General features: G+C 36.0%; 2 protein-coding genes across 3 annotated transcripts in view; one reads left to right on the forward strand and one right to left on the reverse strand.

Annotated features, from left to right (window-relative positions):
* Window positions 1-13,759, reverse strand: part of FGFBP3 (fibroblast growth factor binding protein 3) — a 109,610-nt gene that overhangs the window by 3,984 nt on the left and 91,867 nt on the right. The gene's annotated exons all lie outside the window — the stretch shown is intronic.
* The window catches only part of BTAF1 (B-TFIID TATA-box binding protein associated factor 1), a 73,716-nt gene continuing 68,304 nt past the window's right edge, over window positions 8,348-13,759 (forward strand). Inside the window, exon 1 of one of the 2 annotated variants that reach the window (XM_006211040.3) lies at window positions 8,348-8,657. In XM_006211040.3, coding sequence (XP_006211102.2) covers window positions 8,644-8,657 — 14 coding nt within the window. In that variant the 5' untranslated portion in view covers window positions 8,348-8,643. Of the gene's footprint in view, window positions 8,658-10,615; window positions 10,645-13,759 lie in introns of those variants that run through there. The other variant, XM_072971600.1, reaches the window with a different exon arrangement.

The following is a 13,759-nucleotide window of genomic DNA, read 5'->3' on the forward strand; positions in this document are numbered from 1 at the left end:
GTGTATATCTTCTTTGTAGAAATGTCTATTCCAGTCCTTTATGTGCTTTTAAATCAGGTTGTTGAGTTGTAGGAGTTCTTTATGTATTTTAGATATTAACTTCTTATCAGTTATATTATTTGCAAATATTTCCTCCCATCCTGTGGGTTGTATTTTCACTCTGTGAAATAGTGTCCTGTTGATAGTGTCCCTTGATGCACAAAAGTTTTAAATTTTGATGTAGTCCAAAGGAAGATACTTTTTAAAGTATCATGATATGAGATACATAAGAAAAGATGAAATATATATCTTAATATTGATTTTTTAAAATAATCTTGTTTGCCTCAGTAATCCAACAGACCTGTCTGGATTCACATCTAATAGTTTAGAATGGGGTAAAATTTCTTGATGATTTCAGTGACTGCCTGCTTGGTCCTGCCCTATGTGAATCCTACAAAGGAAAAATCTTACCGTAAGAAACAGCGTCTAAGCAGCCCTTCTTTCCCATCTTCCCCTAGAAAAGGTTTCTGTAGCACTTGGCCCAAAAAACTTCTATGGTGGATGAGTAAAGGAAGGTGTCATCCTGCCTCTCAATTTCTTACATAATTCTTCCTGCATGTAAAATCAATTTGGCAGAGTTTAACATTCAACCTTTCTTCATTTCATGTGTATTAGCCTAATCTCCCAAATTATATTGTAATGTTTTTAGACAAAGATACCTTTTCCAATTTCTTTTGTACCTAATTCAGTGCTCAAGGCAAAAAGCTGATTGCTTGAACTCTCATACATTGCCCATAGGAGTATAAAATTGTACAATCACTTTTAAAAAATGAACATTTTCTTATAGATACTCTGATCTAGCCATTCGACTTCTAGGTATTTACATAAAGGAAATGAAAGCAAAATGACAGGTACAAGAATGTCTGTAGCATTTTAGTCATAACAGTCCCAAAGTGGAAACAATCGAGTTAGCCATCAACAAGTAAGTGGATAAACAAGTTGTGATACAGTCTGCTTTCTACTCAGCAATAAAAAGGAATAACTTCTGCAACACACAACAAAGTGGGTTTATCTCAAAACCATAATGGTGTGCAAATGAAGTCATATACAAAAGAGCCCATATTGTATCTGTATAAAGTTCTGCATCTATATAAAGTTCTAGAACAAACAAAATTAACCAATGGTGGAAAAAAAAATCAGAACAGGGCTGCCTCTGGGGCATGAGTGGGGCTTGTATTAACCAGGAGAGGATATTAAAAAAAAAAACTTTCTAGGGGTTATGGCAATATATCTTGGTAGAGACTTGGATTACACTTAAGATGTGTGTATTTCACTGTATGAAAATTTTACCAAACTCTCTCCCCCCTAAACCTGTAAACAATTATTAAACCCAAGTTAATTATTAACTCCATGCTGAAGTGTTTAGGGGTGAAGTGTATTGATATTTGCAACTTATTTTGAAACATATAAAAATTAATATAGATGGCATGAATAAAGGGAAATGAGTAGTAGAATTACGTGATAAAACAAATATAGTAAAATATTCATTGTAGAATCTAGGTGTAGGTATATGAGTGTCCACTGAATAATTTTCTCTAGAGTTCCTGTATTTTTGAAAAATTTCGTAATAAATGGAGGAAAAAATAGAAAATAACAAAAATTATTTTTAAATTACCATTAAAGTTAACTACCATTCCTACCATTAAAATTAGCATATATTAATATCTTGCCATATTTGTGTTCCACAATTTTATTTCAATTTCCTTTTAAAAATTTTAATGGTACATTCAACATAAAAAAACATAACAAAGTCAGCTGATTTCAAAATTAAAAGTTACCTGCATTATGACTGAGTTGAAGAATAGTTGATGTAAAATATAAGTTACAGGTGTACAATGTAGTGATTCACAAATTTAAAGTTTATACTAAAAAAAATAAAGGTTATACTCCATTTTTAGTTATTATAAAATATTGGCTATGTTGTACAATATATCCCTGTAGCTTACTTTATACCTAATTGTTTGTACTTCTTAATCCCCTACCCCTGTTTTGTCTCTCCCCCCTTCCATCTACCTGCTGGTAACCATTAGCTTGTTCTCTGTATCAGTGAGTCTGCTTTTTTTGTTATATTTACTAGTTTGATATATTTTTAGATGCTGTATATAAATAATATCATACAGTATTTGTCTTTCTCTGACTTATTTCACTTAGCATAATGACCTCCAAGAGCATCCATGTTGCTGCAAATGGCAAAATTTTTTGTTCTTTTTTATGGCTGAGTAGTATTCTGGTGTGTGTGTAAAAAATATATATATAATTATAAATAAAAATAATATATATAATACACATATATACCAGATCTTCTTTATCTATTCACCTGTTGATGAACACTTATGTTGCTTCCATTTCTTGGCAACTGTAAATAATGCTGCTATGGATATTGGGGTGCATGTATCTTGTTGAATTAGTGTTTTTGTTTTTTTCAGATATACACCCAAGAATAGAGTTACTGGGTCATATGGTAGTTCTATTTTTAGTTTTTTGAGAAACCTTGATGTGGTTTTCGTTTTCCACAGTGGCTGCACCAATTTACATTCCCACCAACAGTATATAAGGGTTCCCTTTTCTTCACATCCTGGCCAACAAATTTGTTCTGTGTTCCTTTTGATGATAGCCATTCTGACAGGTGCGAGGTGATATCTCATTGTGGTTTTGATGTGCATTTCTCTGATGATTAGTGATGCTGAACATCTTTTCACATGCCTGTTAGCTTTGGAAGAACGTTTATTTAATTCTTCTGTCCATTTTTAAATCAGATTATTTGGGGGTTTTTTGATGTTGAATTGTATGAACTGTTATATATGTTGGATATTAATCCCTTCTTGGTCGCATCATCTGCAAATATTTTCTCCCATTCAGTAGGTTGTCTTTTCGTTTTGTCAGTGGTTTCCTTGGCCATGCAAAAGCTTTTAAGTTTAATTAGGTCTCATTTGTTTATTTTTGCTTGTATTTCCTTTGCTTTAGGAAACAGATCCAAAAAAGTATCGCTGCGATTTATGTCAAAGAGTGTTCTGCCTATGTTTCCTCTAGAAGTTTTATAGTATCTGGTCTTATATCTGGGTCTTTAATCCATTTTGAGTTTATTTTTGTATATGGTGTTACAGAATATTTTCATTTCACTCTTTTACATGTAGTTGTCCAGTTTTCCCAGCACCACTTATTGAAGAGATGGTTTTTACACTTTTTTAGGAAAAAAATGCCAAGTAACTCTTCCATGTCGATTACCCCTTATAAACCCCATTTTCCTCCCCACCCCACTCCCACCAAGGAGTCATCAGCATTTTATCCTAAGTTTGCAGTGTATTCTTACAATCCACTTGTAATGATTTTATACTTTTTGTTGTTTATGGCTACATATGTATGTAGTGAAATGATTAAAAAACATGGGCAGGAAGTATACACAGAAACTTCACAATAACAGTTATTTCTGGGAAGGTAGGGAGGAGAATGGGGTTAAGAAAGAAGTAAAAGTTACACCTTTAATTTCATGCAAATTTATTTGAAGCAAATATGGTAAAATACTAACATTTGTTAAAACTGGGTGGGGAGCACATATGTGGAGTTTATTCTCTACATTTTTCTGTATGTTGGAAATAATTCATAATTTAAAAATACAAATAGTATTGCTTTGTGAATATAGCTTTTAGAATTTAAAGAAATCATATGACATTGTAAATATTGTTCTGCTTCATATTGACCTTTGAGCTTTGTCCATATTGGCATATGCAGATCTAGTAATTTACTTTAACTACAGCTGTTGGTTTCTGATTATATGACTATATTACACTTAATTTATCCATCACTCTACTGATGGACACTTAGGTCATTTCTAGGTTTTCCAGATCATTAAAAGTGCTTCAGTGAACACCCTGGTAGAGATCTTCTTGTGTACAAGAGTGGAACCTAGAGTGGTGGTCTTTATCTTTTTTCTTTCTTTTTAAAAATTATTTTAAACACCTTTATTGTGATATAATTTTGGTAAACTACACATATTTCAGATGTACAATTTGATGAATTTTGATAGATGCATAATCTATGAAACTAGAGTGGTGGTCTTTAAACTGGTGTGTTTGTACCCCTGAGGATACCAAAAACTTTTCAAGAAGTGTTTAGGCCTAAGTAGATTAAAAAAAAAATGATTCAAGATCCTCACCCTTCATGGACAAGCTTTCCTCCATGTATTTATCTCAACCCTAGACTTGGTTATGTCTGGGATGCTATGCTGGGTGTCCTTTTCCACATCCTTTCACAATTGCTCTTCTCTCCCTTGACTGCAGAAACGCAAAAGTTCTCATCCATATCAAATTTCACTTGAGATTTTATATATATATGCAGAATGTGATATATATGCATTTTATACCGTTTTTATTTTAAAAATTTAACTTGTTCATCTAAAATTTATTTTTGTGTTTAGCATGAGGTAACGTCATTATAGAGCTAACAACTGATGTAACAGTCTAAATACTATAACTGGACAACCCATATTTTTATATTCATATCAAAATCTCTTTGATCATGTGAGAAGTATGAAGTTAATGGAAGTATCTTTCCAAAATCTTCCTAAAATTCCCTGCAGTTATAGTAGCCATGTGACACAGTTCTGGCAATGAAATATAAGTCTGCTAAGAATTAGTGGGAATATTTTTGCTTTCTTGAGACAAACTTTATTCCTCTTCATTTTCCTCCTTCTTCCTAGATGTATGCTGCCTGCAGGTGAAGGAGCCACCTTTCCAGCTCTCCCAGTAGAACTTGTATCTCAGGGGAAGCTGACTTCATTCTCATCTTCTTGATGATTTAAGGATAATTTCATCCACACTGAAAGGTTTGTGTAGTTATGGGTGTGACCCAATTCTGCATACTTTGTGAAGTTTGTTGTCAGCTTCTGGGGAAGTTCCTCCCTGCTCTTAAAAAGGCTCAAGGAAAGCCATTCTTCCTCTGCCTTCCCTTGGATGCTTTCCTTTTGCAGCATACAAGTTGTACAGTTTACTGAGTTCAAGTTTATCTATTTTTATCTCCTCAATGGTAAATTTTTCTTGTGCATTAAGAAATCCTTTTCTATCCTAAGGTCAAATATTCTTCAATATAGTCTCCTAATAGATTCAGAGTTGTATTTTTCAATTTTAAATCTTTAATCCATCTGAGATTTATTTGGGGATATGATATGAATTAGCGATTTGATTTTTCCCTCCACATGGAGAGCCAATTGTCCAACATTCTTTAACAGTTCTTTCGTCATTGATTTTTGAAGATACCTTTTTGGTGACTAAAAAAATAGCTAATATTTATTTAGCACTTAGTATTTTTTTCTGGTCAGTTAATATTTTCATTTTAAATTTATTTTAAATTTATTATATGTATATTTATAATTGAAGTATAGTTTATGTATAATATATGTTACAGGTACACAATATAGTGATTCACAATTTGTAAAAGTCATACTCCATTTATAGTTATTATAAAATATTTGCCATATTCTCTGTGTTGTACAATATATCCTTGTAGCTTATTTTATACATAATAGTTTGTACCTCTAAATCCCCCTACCTCTATATTGCCCCTCCTTCCTTCCCTCTACCCACTGGGAACTACTAGTTTGTTCTCTGTATCTGTGAGTCTGCTTCTTTTTTGATTTTTTTTTTTTTTACTTTTTTGATTTTTTTCACTAGTTTGTTGTATTTTTTAAATTCCACATGTAAGTAGCACTTTGTATTTTTTTAAGTGTATCATACATCAAATTTAATCCTTACAACAACTTTAAACGTACAGGTTCATGATCTGTTATTTACAGTTCTGGAATTGAAAAAGGCCTGTAAATGATACTTTAAAAAAAACTTCATTTGGTGGCAAAACCTGACCTAAGCTGCCACGCAGCTATTTACAGCTCTTATTTAGTCCTCTTAGTATGACTATTCATACACTTTGCTGCAGAACTATAAATGGATTTGATTATGGGGTGCTGCCATAGAAGCTGTTGAGGTGTGACATAATACAAGGTGTGTACACTGGATTCCTTTTCAAAATCTAACAAATTCTAAATTCAGAAAACCATGTAGCCAGAGTCTCAGATAAGGGTTGTGTATCAGTACTATTATTATTACCATTTCAAAGCTGAGGACAGTGAGACATAGAAGTTAAGTCATTTGCTTAAGGTTGCATAGTTAACAAAAAGAGTATTCAACATAGTTAATGTTTTTGAGTGCTTATTGTTGCTGTCATTTGGTTAAATACTTTATACTCATTACCTCATTTAATCTTATCACAACCCTATAAGGTGCCATTTCCCATTTCCCAGAAGAAGGAACTGAAGCTTAGGTTCAGTTAAAAGTTCTACAACTCCTCTAGACACATAGCAGCTAAGTGTAGTGAGGAAAGATTTAAAAACAAGTCAGTCTGACTTCAGTATATTTGATTATTGTACAAGGCCTTACCAAGCTATAACATCAACCCTTTCCTCCTTTCTATGTGTCATTTAGAATTATATATATGATTCCCTTTTGGCTATTAAAGAGCAAGATTTCTTAAAAAATGTATCTCAGATCATTTTACTCACATGCTTAAAACCCTCCTATGACTTTCCATTGCATCTAGACTAAAATCCAAATCCCTTACAGTGGCCCCTTTCTACCTGTCTCATCTCATCTCCCAAGATAGCCAGCTTCTCTTAGGTTTTCACATTAGGTGTATCCTCTACCTGGAAGGCTCCCCAGGTCTTCACATAGCTGGCTCCCTCGTATCATTCAGGCCTCAGCTGAAGCTCCTCCTTAGTTTTCTCCTAATTACCTAGTCTAGAATCTCTAATCACCCTCTTTATCCCATCATTCTGTTTTACATAGAATATAAACATGCTATTTTCTTGTTTACCTGTTCACTCTCTTTCCTTCCATTAGAATAACTGTAAGTTCAACTTGAGTGGGCACCTTGTCTTTTTGGTTTCTTTTGAAGCCCTTATCTCTAGCACAGAGTTTAGCATGTGGTAAGTACTTAATTTGGGCTGAATAAATGAATGTAGTATACAATCAGTAAATAGTACCTGCTTGTTGGTTCCCGTGATAGGAGATGCATTGAGAAAGCAGGTGGGAGGAGGCTGTGAAACATGAAGAGGTTTGAACATGAGCTTAGTCAGATTTTGTCTAATAGTATAAACTGCCTAACAGAGTGTCTGGCATAGAGCAGGGGCCAAATTAATATTTGTTGAATGAATGAACAGTAAATATTAGCAGCTTGGATCTTGGGTAAATTACTTAAACTTTCTGAGCTTAGTTTTCTCACTTATAAAGTGAAGATTAAAATTTACAGGGTTTGCTTACAAATTATATGAGATAATACATGCCAAATGCCTAGCAATTAGCAGGTTTTTAAGTTAGTTTCTTTCCCTTATGGTTTATAAACTCTTTTGTAAGCTTTTCTAAATACATAACCTCATTTAATTTCCATAACCTTCTATAGTACTTCTCATTAGCCTCATTTTATAGACGAAAAAGACTCAGGGGCTGAGGCATAGACTTTTCAGGTAATGAGAAGCCAATGGACAAGTTTTATAAGCAGAGGAGTGACACGATAAAAGCAGTGTTTCTTTAAGATTAACCTGTTGGAGGCCTTTAAGATGGGCTCAACTGAAAAAGCTGGAGTATTACCTTGTCTACTGTCTTAAAAACCAAGCTTAAGATGATAAGGGCCTGCACTAGGTGACAGAAAAATGTTTAAAAGCTTAACAAGTCAAGTGATTGAATAGCCACTTAAGCAAATAGTACATAGACAACTGGCTGAGAGTTTTCAAATCTCGTTGAGAAAATGATAATACCAACAATATAAACAAGTAAGAAATTAAACTTCGCAAAATGGTTGGCAGAAGACCCTCCCGCCAAAATCAACGCAGAACATATGGCAGAAATACGGAAAATACTTGAGCCGTGCTTTTCACTGCCGTTGCAGATCTTTCCTGATGTCACCCCCTCCCACTGGCATCGCCACCATAGGACTAGGGCCTCCTGTGGTCCTTTCTCTAGAAGCGGTCTGGAGAGGTTGACGGTTAGGGCGATGAGAATTAGAAACAAAGGTTTTGAACTTCGAGAACCTTGGCTAAATCGCCTTTTTTCCTTCTCTAAAAAACAAGGAGACTTTTTTTTTTTTCCCTTTCCCGCCTGTTCTGAAAAGCAACGATGCCCTCCAGGTGTGCACAAGTAGCTTTTTAACTCCAGCGCCCGGGACCAGGCTGAACTGGCCGGAACTCCTCTGCTTCAGCTGCGGAGTGGAGCGCCTCGCGGTGAGCTGATGTCACTTCCGGCGCACTGACGCTTAGTCCGGCGTGCCGACGCCTGCGTCAGCAAAGAGCGGGGCTGGGGGCACCCGGTTTGAAGTCGTGCGGGTTGGAGGAGTGCCGCCTCCGCCGCCGTCTCAGACCCCTGCTTCCTGGTCGCCGCGGGGACGAGTTCGGGTAGGCGGCGGGGCAGATGCCCCAGGGCCCGCGCCGGGACGCCCTGCGCCGCACCGGCCGCTCCCCTCTGCTCCGTGGCCTGGGCCTGCGCCGCTCGGCTTTCTGGAAACTAGCGCCTCAGCGGCGCGGCGCGTCGCTCGCGGGGAGCTCCGAACCGCCGGCGCCCGGCCATGGCGGTGTCCAGGTGGGTCTGGCTTCTCACGGGCGGACGGGAAGGCGGCCCGCGCGAGGCACGGTCTCCTCTCGGTGCCCCGACTCCTGGAAAGGAGCAGTTCCCATTGTCACGGGGCTCGGGCGCCTTCCTCCCCAGACTCCGGAGTTCGCCTCTCGGTCTGCGGGGCTTTGGGCTCGGGTTACTGCTCGTAAATCGATTCAAAAATGTCTTTTTCTGGTTGAACAGACTCTTTGGCACGTTAGAGCTAGTTTTTCTCTTTCCTCACCCTGTTTCTCTTCTCTGGTTTCTCTTCCCTCTTTCAGTTCTGGGAGAGTCTCTTCTCTTTCCTAGTATTCTAACGCCGACCCCTAACCTCCATTTCACGGGAAAACTTGGTAGTAACTATCGAAGTCGGGGAGATTAGAGTTACTATTATCCAAGTGACCTTCTAGCTATGTCAAATTTTTTTTTTTGTTTACGGCTTTAGGGATACGTTCTTTCTTGAGGACTGGCTTCTTATATTACAGTATAATTCTTCCTTTTGTTTGGCAGTACACATTCAGTCATCAGCGTAGTGATCTTTAGCAAATTATTGTATTAGCATCATCTTCCTTAACTAACGTTTGAAAGATGTGTCACAAATCTTAAGTTATTTTAAAGTGATGCCTATCAATAGGGAAATATAGGAGAACCAGCAAGATATTTATTTGTATAGCTGTAGGAGGAAAGTCCTCCTTTCCTCCAATATGAGAGGATGGTGGGAATACGTTTTGTCAGAGGGTTGATGTTAGTGCACGTACGTACATGTAATTCCTATGATAGCAGTCAGAAGGAGCCACCAAGTTTATTGTTAGTTTTCATGAGAAATGGGTCCTTCTCCACACAGACTGAAGGGAAAAATGTTGATAGTTCAAAAAACATAGTTTTTACTCGTTTTCCATAGTTAATTGAACACACTACTGTTTTGCAGGCGAAAAGATAACCCATCCCTCACAGACTCTCTAGATAACTGATGAAAGATTGTGTAGGAGAAACCCTTAGGAGTTGGATGAAGGGGGTTGCAAGGTCCCTGTACTATATAGGGCATCTGTTTTTTATTTCGTTGATAAGTTGAATCCATTCAATGTGAGGAAATTCTTATTTTGTAGTGTATAAAAATGCCTTCAGAGAAGACAAGTGGTATTTTCAGTTTATGCAAATACAAAAACGTGTGTATCTTCTGATTTGTTACCTCTTCTATGAATATATAAAATATACATTATAAATATATTGATACACAAACAATATGGTATTCTGTTTATAAGGTGGTACAATGTTTAGAGGAATGAGTAGCCCTTGAAATTCCTTTCTTGAGCAGACTGTATATTTTCACAGTATTGGGTACAGTTTTATAGGGACAAATGAAAGTATTTAAAATGTGCCTAATGTGCTTGGCCAGTGGTAATCTATTCATAAAAGTTTAGGGCACCTAAATTTCTGAGTGAATGAGTGGGTTTTGAAAGCAACTGCTTTTTGTTATTGATACTGGATTTCAAAGGGTGGTGCTCTTTTTTTTCCTGTAGATCTTTTTTTTTTTTTCAGCTTGCCAAAATTCTTTTGAATTTAAGAAAGAAAGCCTGCCGTGGTTTTATGAAAGCTAGTCTTGTGCTTATTTTGGTTATATAATAGATTCAAGGAAAGCACTTTTGAGACACTTTCTGATTTGGGGATAGTGTCAGCCCTTGCTTCTTCATCTGAGGATTCACTTTGAATAGCAGACTTTAATTTCAAACTGGCCTTCTCCATGCACTGAGCACATATCTTTATTAGCTAAATTTCATTTTTCTCCTGTTGATGTGGAATACAGACTCATTTTAATATTATTTTGTTGCAGAACAAGTGGAAGATGGTTCAAGAGATAAAAATCATTTTTGCTAGAATCAAATCTAAAATGGTTTTCATTGTTTATATCAGTGTGCATAACTGCAAAGAAACTAATTTTAGAACCTTGTAAATATTTCCAAATGGAAAGAAAACAGTAAGTTGGTACATAATTCCCTCAATTGTCAGATTCAGAAACTTAAGAATAATATTTGACTTCTCCCTCCCTTCCTTTCCCCCCAGGTAGCCAGTCCCCAAATTCAGTCCTGTCAGTTCTTTCTTTCTGATCTTTCTCTGGCCAGTCTTTTTTCTTTCCATAGCAGTTACTACAGCCCTACTGCATACCACCATCATCTTTAATCCAAGACACCGCAGCAGCAGCAGCAGCCACTCTGCTCTCCCTGCCTCCCCTGAAGGCATGGAAGCCTTTATAATTTATTCTTCACTTCAGCTATGTACTATTATTTGCTAATGTGCCCATTTTAATGTGGTCTTTTTTTCTGCTTAAAACCCTTTAGTTGTTTTCTAATTAGGATAAAGTCCAACTTCCTTAACAAACACATCTTACCAAATCATTTGTGATCTGGTTCCTGCTTTACCTTTTTAGCTTCATCTTATATCAAGTTCTCTGCATCTCTTCTCTCTTTCTCTTTCTCTCTCTTCTTTTATCCCTCTCCCCTTCATTCCAATCTGTTTTCTCACCTCCTAGTCATTATCTCTGGAACATCTTTCCTGCGTCCACTCCCCTGACCCTCCAAGTCTGGTTTATTCCAACCTTAGTTTTTGAGTCTAAGCCCATATATACATCATTTTGTTTGGGAAGCCTTCTCTGGTTTTACTTCATTTGAGCTATTTGTACCAGTGGATACTCCTGTCAGTTATATTCATCATACCCTGTAGGTGATTGTTTAATTGTTCTCTCCCTTGCTGGAGTTAACATCTCTGTGAGAGAAGGAAATGTCTTTGCTCTTTCTGTCCCCAGAGAGTGCCTAGCTCCTAGTAGGTGCTCAGTACATTTTCAGAAAATAGATGAGTGATTTTGTTTCTTTTAATTCTGGTCATGATTTTTCCATGTATGTATAGCGGAATGTTTCCAGTGTTTTTCAATGTTTGGTTCTGAGTTTTACAGTTTCCCCCAGGGAGAAAAATGTTCATTATAGCTTTGAATATTGGTCAAAATTATAATTTAAAAAAGATAGTAAATATTATCAGAACTATTTTTGTAAGTTTATAGTCTAGTATAATTGTGATAGTGTGGTCTTTTATAATGCAAATTTGTTATAATGTAACCCTACATTTTGTGTAATCAGTTTTTAGACTCCACTTAAAAGTTTTATAAAGGCCTAGTTTTAATGTAGTACCTTGAATTATTAGAATGTAGCAAAGTATGAAATGCATGGTGAACTCTTTATCTATGGGTGAGTTAAATCTTCCTGAAAACAAACAAAGCACCCCCCAACTTTGTGACTCTCCAAAATTGCAAATACAGCATTTGAAGCTCTCCATAAAATGCAGGGAGATATTACCAAAAAGTGTATGACTCCTATAAACCCTTAGTAAAAGAGACAGCATACAAATGTAGGAGTAGAGAACAATGTTGCTCTTAAGATATGAATACTGGAAAGTCAGCTAAACTCACTCACTAGCTACTTGACTTGCTTCCATAAAATCAACCTCAGCAAACAAAAAAAAAAACAAATTATATATTACGCTTTCATTGTTTTTTGCAAACATTTTAAATCATAATTATTAAATGTTTGAATACTGTTTTGTTTTGTGACTCTGAGTGTCATTTGTCCCCTAGCTAGAGTTGAGCCACCAACAGTAAAGGCAAAGGCAATCTTAGAGGGTTTGTTAAAGCTTATGTTCATTACAGAAGTGGTGGGTGAGTCTGACAGAGTTGGGTTCCACGGCTTAATACAGGTGTTTTTTAAAGACTGTTTTTGATACCTTTGCCTGTTTATGCCACAATTGATTGCCTGTTGTTATACATTGATTGGCTATTATGAACATAGTTTTTCCTTGATTGCATAAAGAAAAAGTATAAATATAATTCAGGTAATTTTTCCTCAGTGATCTCTGCTATAAAGTTCATGTCTGAAATGTCTGGACAGTAGTTATGACTTGACCATTTTAAAAGCCATACCTTGAGTCTGTGACATATATCTTAGCATTTTAAAATGATGCAGTGTTTAGAAAAGATTCAGGGAAAAAATGAAACACACTCTTACGGAAGAAACAAATTGCTACATGTGAGCAGAACTTTGCTCAGTTTTGTTAATTCTCTCTCTGCACTGCTGATACTTCAGAGAAACTTTGTTTTAACAGGCCTACATTGCCAATGAAAGGAAATTTCTTGATGTGACGAAAGTTCCAGTAGGTCCTTCCTCTTGACAGGACAATACTAAAATGATCTTACCTGTAGGACAACATTAGGTTTCTAATGTTTGCTAGGCCTGTTTCTCCACTATCCTTTACTATTGCTAATTTCAATCCATTGTAAGATTGACAAAAGGCACTGTTGTAAATTATGTCAAATATTTCATACTTTAAAAAAATTTAGGGACAAAAAGCCAGGGAAGGGAGAGGAGGCATTATATAAGCATACCCTTTTTAATCCCTGTGATTAATTCCTTCTTGTTTCTTTATTTCTCAAAGTACTGTGCATGTAAAATTAATCTTTTTAACCATTTTAAAATGTACAATTTCAAATAAAGTTTTAAAACTACAGATATTTCTCCTGAAGAACCTAGATTTTATTTTTAAAATAAAGTCATGCAAGAGGTGGTGGAGGTTAGAAAAAAAAGCCCTAAAGGAAATAACCCAAGTTGGTTGTCCTTTTTCAGCATTCATTTAACAAGTATATACAGAATCTTTATGTTCTATGTGCTGGAGATACAGCAGAGAACAAAAATGGAGTCCCTATTCTCATGGAGTTTATGTTCTGTAGAGTGGAAGTGGGAATGTAAATGATCTAGCATGCACCTGCCTTTGCACCTGACTTTAGTGTGGTTTCACATCTTCATATCTGTTCTTAGTGTTGTATGTGGTATCTTAAATTAATACACTTTTTTGTTTAAAAAATGTAACATAGTTTCAGATGACCCACAATAGGAAGTAGAAAACATACATTTTAAAACAATCAGTTGGACAATTTCTTGGAAATTGTTTCTTTTGACCATCACTTTCTTGCTTAATGATAATATGTAGGATGAAGCATAGTGTTCATATCAGATATTTATTTTCTTATTCCCTAAGTAACAGAAAAATAA

This window comes from Vicugna pacos, chromosome 11 (genome assembly GCF_048564905.1).
Source record: "Vicugna pacos chromosome 11, VicPac4, whole genome shotgun sequence".
Lineage (NCBI taxonomy): Eukaryota > Metazoa > Chordata > Mammalia > Artiodactyla > Camelidae > Vicugna > Vicugna pacos.